The sequence below is a fragment of the Octopus bimaculoides genome, chromosome 9, assembly GCF_001194135.2.
Source record: "Octopus bimaculoides isolate UCB-OBI-ISO-001 chromosome 9, ASM119413v2, whole genome shotgun sequence".
Lineage (NCBI taxonomy): Eukaryota > Metazoa > Mollusca > Cephalopoda > Octopoda > Octopodidae > Octopus > Octopus bimaculoides.
The window spans coordinates 44,184,732-44,191,675 of NC_068989.1; the positions used below are offsets into that span (position 1 = coordinate 44,184,732).

The window sequence follows — 6,944 nt, forward strand, 5'->3', positions numbered from 1 at the left end:
ATTTCTATCACCAAACAAGGTAATGTTTCCTTGTGACCTGACATGTTTTCATGGAAGATTGGAAACAAATAACAAAATGTCTAAACAAAGAAGTGCAAGCAAACACACACAGACACATACACACACATATATGCAAAAATGCATACATATTCATACATATATACACACATATATTTTTACATTATTTCATTTATATATATATATATACACAAATAAAAACATACATACATACATACATACATACATACATACACATATATAAAAATCCAAATTGTGAAAATGGAGCAGGTAAAATCCAGGTTATATACGTTTCCTAGCTAGCAGAAGTTTGGAATTAATCCTCAATGAGAAGTACTCCACTAGCTAGTCATCAGGCCAAAGATACCTCAGTTAAATGAAGGTTACATTGTCATCAATGGATCCCAAGTTAAATTACATCTCCGGCAACTGAACTTGGGGTCCCTTAATGACAATGTAATATTCATTTAACTAAGCTGTCTTTGGCCTGATGAGTAGCTAGTGGAGTACCCTTCATTGAGTAATTATTACTTCCAAGTTTCTGCTAGCTAGGAAACATATTTAGCTTGGATTTTACCAGTTCCATTCTCTCAATTTGGATTTTTATTCACATTCATAGCAATCCTAGTTGCTAACTGTGAACTATAAAACTTTTTTCAGCTTATCAAACTTCAGTAAGGGAAAAACCTATAACATTTTATGCCAATAAACTGTTGTTGTTCTTGAAAGTTGTTTTTATACCTTACTAACTCCTTACACCTAGAACCTTGGATCTTACAATTGTATAACATACATACGTACGTACGTACGTATGTACGTATGTATGTATGTATGTATGTATGTATGTATGTAAAGTCATAAATAACAGAAATAATTTGACAAAATTTTATTTAACACTAAGAAAATTCTAATATCATGGCAAATTGTTTTGTAACTTAAAAACATGTAAATAATTTATATTGTTATATTTAATTTTTTGCATTTCGCATTAATGCAGACATATAAGTAATTTATTTATTATTAAACATAATAATAATACTCTTTTTACTCTTTTACTTGTTTCATTCATTTGACTGCGGCCATGATGGAGCACCACCTTTAGTCGAGCAAATCGACCCCAGGACTTATTCTTTGTAAGCCTAGTACTTATTCTATCAGTCTCTTTTGCCGAACCGCTAAGTTACGGGGACGTAAACACACCACCATCGGTTGTCAAGCGATGTTGGGGGGACAAACACAGACACACAAACACACATACATATTTATATATATATATATATATATATATATATATATATACATATATACGATGGGCTTCTTTCAGTTTCCATCTACCAAATCTACCCACAAGGCTTGCTTTGGTCGGCCCAAGGCTATAGTAGAAGACACTTGCCCAAGGTGCCACGCAGTGGGACTGAACCCGGAACCATGTGGTTGGTAAGCAAGCTACTTACCACACAGCCACTCCTGCGCCTACAAATTATTTATATGTTTTTAAATTATGAAACAATTTATCGTGATATTAGAATTTTCTTATTGTAAAATAAAATTGCGTCAAACTATTTCTGTGTCATTTATGACTTTATACACTCCTTATCATTTTCTCTTGTATCAGACTGTATATTCTGTTTTGTACAATGATACGTTGAACTATTTTTTGAGTACTACTGGATTACTTGAATCCATATATTGTAAAGGCAACGAGCTGGCAGAAATGTTAGTGCACCGGGCGAAATGCTTAGCGGTATTTCGTCTACTGTTATGTTCAGAGTTCAAATTCCGCCAAGGTCGACTTTGCCTTTCATTCTTTCTGGGTCGATAAATAAAGTACCAGTTACACACTGGGGTCGATGTAATCGACTTAATCCCTTTGTCTGTCCTTGTTTGTCCCCTCTATGTTTAGCCCCTTGTGGGCAATAAAGAAATATATATATATATGTATATATATATACATAGACACACACACTGCTATGCAGGTGTGCTCAGATCTCACATAGCAGTCTACTCACATAGCTCAGTCAACAGATTACCAGATTTCTAATCTGAGGGCCAAGGGTTCATATCCTTCCATGAGCACACATAATTATACTGAGAGAGCCATGTATCTCTACAGCAAGACATCTGTTCCTGCACCCAATCAACACTTGGCACAAAGCCACTTCCTTCAATTCTGCAACCCCTTTCCATCAAGGAAACTTGTCTTGTGTAAGTGAAGGGCTGACAGGGACATATTGGGTGAAGGGACACTTTTACGTGTTGCTGCACAGATGCCTTTAGGTGGCACCACACGGACGCTATTAGGTGGCACCAGATGGACATTTTGAGTAAAATAGAAATCAAAGGGATCCATAGGCAAAAAATGGTGAAGAAACACTGGTTTATATTATTATATATTATATATTATATTATTCAAATGTCAGGCCTCACTGAGGTGATGACAAGTGACCAAGACCTTTTGTAATATGCTAATATGCTGTACTTGAATGGCGGTGAGCTAGCAGAAACATTAGCACGCAGGGTGAAATGCTTAGTGGTATTTCATCTGTCTTTATGTTCTGAGTTCAAATTCATCCCTTCGGAGGTCGATAAATTAAGTACCAGTCGCATACTGAGGGTAGGGGGTTGATCTAATCGATTGGCCATCCCCTCCCTAAAAATATTGGGCCTTGTGCCTAGAGTAGAAAAGAATATGCTGTACTTGAGAAGATTCATCAAGCCAAGTGAAATCATAGTTGTGGCTATTGCCAGTGTCAACTAAATAGCACTCATGGAATCGTAATCATGGCCGTTGCTGGTGTTATGTAAATGCCAACAGCATGTAAAAAGCACCCATTACACTCTCAGAGTGGTTGGTGTTAGGAAGAGCATCCAGCCATAGAAACGATGCCAAATCAGACTGGAACCTGGTGCAGCCCTCCGGCTTATCAGTTCCAGTCAAACTGTCTAAACCATGCTAGCATGGAAAGCAGACGTTAAATGACGATGATGATGATGGTGACAGTGGCAAGCTGGCAAAATCGTTACCAAGACCAATAAAATGAGTACCAGTTAAGTATTGGGGTCATTGTAATTGACTAGCCCCACCCTGCTTCACCAAAATTTCAGGTTTGGTGCCTATAGTAGAAAGAATTATTTAAGTTAGGGAGTAGGAAGAGTGTTTCCACTTTCATGATATGTTATTAGTGAATAAACAAATGTGTCAAGAAGACTCAGTAACAAAAAAAATGTTACTGATAACGGTCATGGAGAGTTTAAGTGTCTTTCACATATTTATAAAAAAGGGTAAAGACCCCCTTCAGTCACGAATGACTATGGGATTGTACCAAGAAAATTTCCCTCCAGAGCAGAAGTCTGGGCAAAGTTGTTTATGGAAAACTAGCAGTCACCCGTGCATACCAGCCTCCGCTCTCCACACCACCAATGTTGACCAAGGGAAAGGCAAAGGGTGATACAGATTGGTGCCAGTGAAGTTACAACTCATTTGTACAGTTGAGTGAACTGGAGCAATGTGAAATAAAGTGTCTTGCTCAAGTACAGGACACACAGCCCAATCTGGGAATCGAACTCAGTACCTCGTGATTGTGAGCCTTGATGCTCTAACTACAGAGCCATGTGCCTTCACTAGGTAATTATAACCAGATTGAAAAAAAGGTACTGAATGTCTAGTTGCCAGAATCTTGGTAGTGTGCTTATACAATATTAGATTTTACGCTTTAAAGTTAGCGTCATTTGCTACACGGTACCCTCGTAAACATGCATACACCCCGTATGCATGTTTACGAGAGTACCCCTTCAAACTACCACAAGAATTCGAGCCATTCAATCAACAGAATTACCTACTTTTTGAATTGCAGACACTGAGTATCTCACAGGCATTTGCACACTTAACTGAAGCTTCAGGTAGAATTAGCTGCGATCTTGGATCACAATGGAATTCTACAGAATCTAGCATCTACTAATTTTACTTTACACTTGAAGCTTTCAGCAACAGAAATGTGTTTAGGTCAAAATTGTAGTGTAAGAAAAAAGAAAAGTAGTTGTTAACCTCTGAAATAACCGGTTTCCTTTCTTTCCAGTTCTGGTGGCTGAATATCCTGCATAAAACTGTCCACTGGAGGAAATATGTTTTCTGTACTCTCCTTCTCCAAACGAGGAATGTGGTAGATGGAGTTTCCTTCAAGGTCTAAATATATCAAGCTGCAAACAGAACATTTGTAAGCATTTATATCATCATCATCATCATCACCATCATCACCATCATCCCCATCATCACTACCACCACCATCACCGCCATCATGATCATCATAATTCCCACCAACACACTATCACACCAATCATCATCATCATCATCAATTTAATGTTCACTTATCTATACTTGCATGGTTTAGACAAAATTTGTTAAGACAAATTGTTTGGGGGTGGATGCCCTCTCTGACACCAACCTTCAACCACTCCCCCTAGTCTTAACACATTTTCTTGGAAAACTGCACAAGAAAAAATAAAAAGAGACAACTTGTATGACAGTAATCCTTTTAACTATAAGCACAAGGCCTGAAACTTTTGGGGTAGGGGATAAGTTGATTACATCCCCCACCCCAGTTCTTGGTGCTTATTTAATTAATCCCAAAAGGATGAAAGGCTAAATTGACTTTGGCAGAATTTGAACCCAAGACATAAAGACAAAAGAAATGCTGCTATGCATTTTGTCTGGTGCAATAATAATTCTGCCAGCTTGCTGCACTTGTATAACAGCAATGCTTGCTTAAAATTTCTGCATGATATCACAACAACGAAACACACACACACACACACACACACACACACAATGGCCTTCCTTTCAGCTTGTTTACCAGATTCACTCAAAAGGCTGTGGTCAGCCTTAGATAAGGAAATACATACTTACATGTTTCATAGCAATTGCAAAATCACATTTGCCAAAAATTGTGGACATAAACCAGGTATATTTTGATCCCCCACCCCACCCCCGCCATCCCGAGTGCTCAACTAGTACAAGTCGACCACAGCAGAGTTTGAACTCTGAATGTAAAGATGCACGATATGCCACTAGGCATTTTTGCCCAGCATGCTAATGATTTTGCTAGTTCACCACTTTAAAAATGATAAACATTATACATTTCTGTCCAAAATTGGTGTTAATAATTATTAACACCAATTTTGGACAGAAATGTTCATCAGGACAAAACCATTCACAGAGAATATTTTTCTTGTGTTCTCAGCAATCATCAAAGGGTAATTGGTGTTACCTTTATAACAGCATATTTATTAGCCTAATTCACGTGGTATGTTTGTTAAAAATAGATATGCACTATATAGTATCCTCATGAGTCAAGTTTGATCATATTTCAGCATGGTCTGAGAAAGATTGGGAAGTTTACTTCCCAACCACGAGGTTTCAGGTTCAGTCACACTGCATGGCACTTCAAACAAATGTCTTCTGCTATTGCTCCAGATCAAATCTAATTGGCAGGATGACAACTGGGTCCAGCCTGTGATACACTGGGACACCTGCCAAGCCAGACCTGTTTCTCCGACGTTCCCAAGCTTTTTTTGCTATTTACTGAATCTGTTTGAGACATCTTAGAGTAAGTTACAAGTGCATTTTTAAGTTTCTGCCAACCAACCAATTCAATGATTTTACTAAAATTTTGTGTACAGGAAATATCTGTACAGATGAATAATTTTCAGTGGGTGTAGCTTGAACTGTACTACTCCCACCAATTGGCCCAAGAAGACTTTCGCTCGTGTGACATGAAAATTGACAAAACCAGGAACTTTCAAGGCCTCAGGTTTTATTTTGGAGATTTCCTTCTAGGTAGATTACCAGCCGGTGAAGGTGCAATGGCCCAGTGGTTAGGGCAGCGGTCTCGTGATCATAGGATCGTGGTTTCGATTCCCAGACCGGGCGTTGTGAGTGTTTATTGAGCAAAAACACCTAAAGCACCACGAGGCTCCGGCAGGGGATGATGGCGAATCCTGCTGTACTCTTCCACCACAACTTTCTCTCACTTTTACTTCCTGTTTCTGTTGTGCCTGTAATTCAAAGAGTCAGCCTTGTCACTCTGTGTCACGCTGAATATCCCCGAGAACTACATAAAGGGTACACGTGTCTGTGGAGTGCTCAGTCATTTGCACGTTAATTTCACGAACAGGTTGTTCCGTTGATCGGATCAACTGGAACCCTCGACGTCGTAAGCGACGGAGTGCCAACAACAACAACAGATTACCAACCAAGGTTAAAGAGCTTCTACCTGCCCATGAGGTAAGCTATCCCATCTCGGACACCAAACCAACACTCAAACACTCTATAAAGGGATCAGATATCACTCCAGTGACTGACGCGGAGTAGCTCATTCATACATAAAAAAAAAAGTACGATATGTGATTTGCAAATGTAAATAAGAATTATATATAAATATAAAAAAGTAAAAGATATGCAATAAATATAAATATGTATATAAACATATATATACATATAAAAAAATTAAAAAAGTATGATGTGTGAATAAGAATTAGATATAAATAATATATATAAATATAAAGAACAGTAAAAGATATGCAATTGAAAGATATAAAATAATATAAGTAAAAATAATAAAAGTAAAAAGACACAAGTAAAAATATACATATACGTACATATAAGAAAAAAAAGACATACATATTTACAGATATTTTGTTAGATGGCCGTTGACTGTTCAGGAGTTCCTTTGCCCTTTGACGGGTCTTATTTTTCATCCCGCAGAGTGTCCAACAACACCCACCTCACCAACCAAGCTTGATGGGGTCACCAGTTTAGTCGCTGACGACCCGACAATGTGACAGGTTGTACTGGATTACATGTTACCAGTAGCACTCAAGAACAACCTGGCATATATATATATATACATATATATATATATATATATATA

The 6,944-nt window shown here is 37.9% G+C and overlaps 1 protein-coding gene across 1 annotated transcript in view; it reads right to left on the reverse strand.

The window, feature by feature from the left end:
- The window catches only part of LOC106873252 (uncharacterized), a 61,220-nt gene that overhangs the window by 25,143 nt on the left and 29,133 nt on the right, over positions 1-6,944 (reverse strand). The window contains exon 7 of the mRNA XM_014920540.2: positions 4,064-4,215. Coding sequence (XP_014776026.1) covers positions 4,064-4,215 — 152 coding nt within the window. The remainder of the gene's footprint in view (positions 1-4,063; positions 4,216-6,944) is intronic.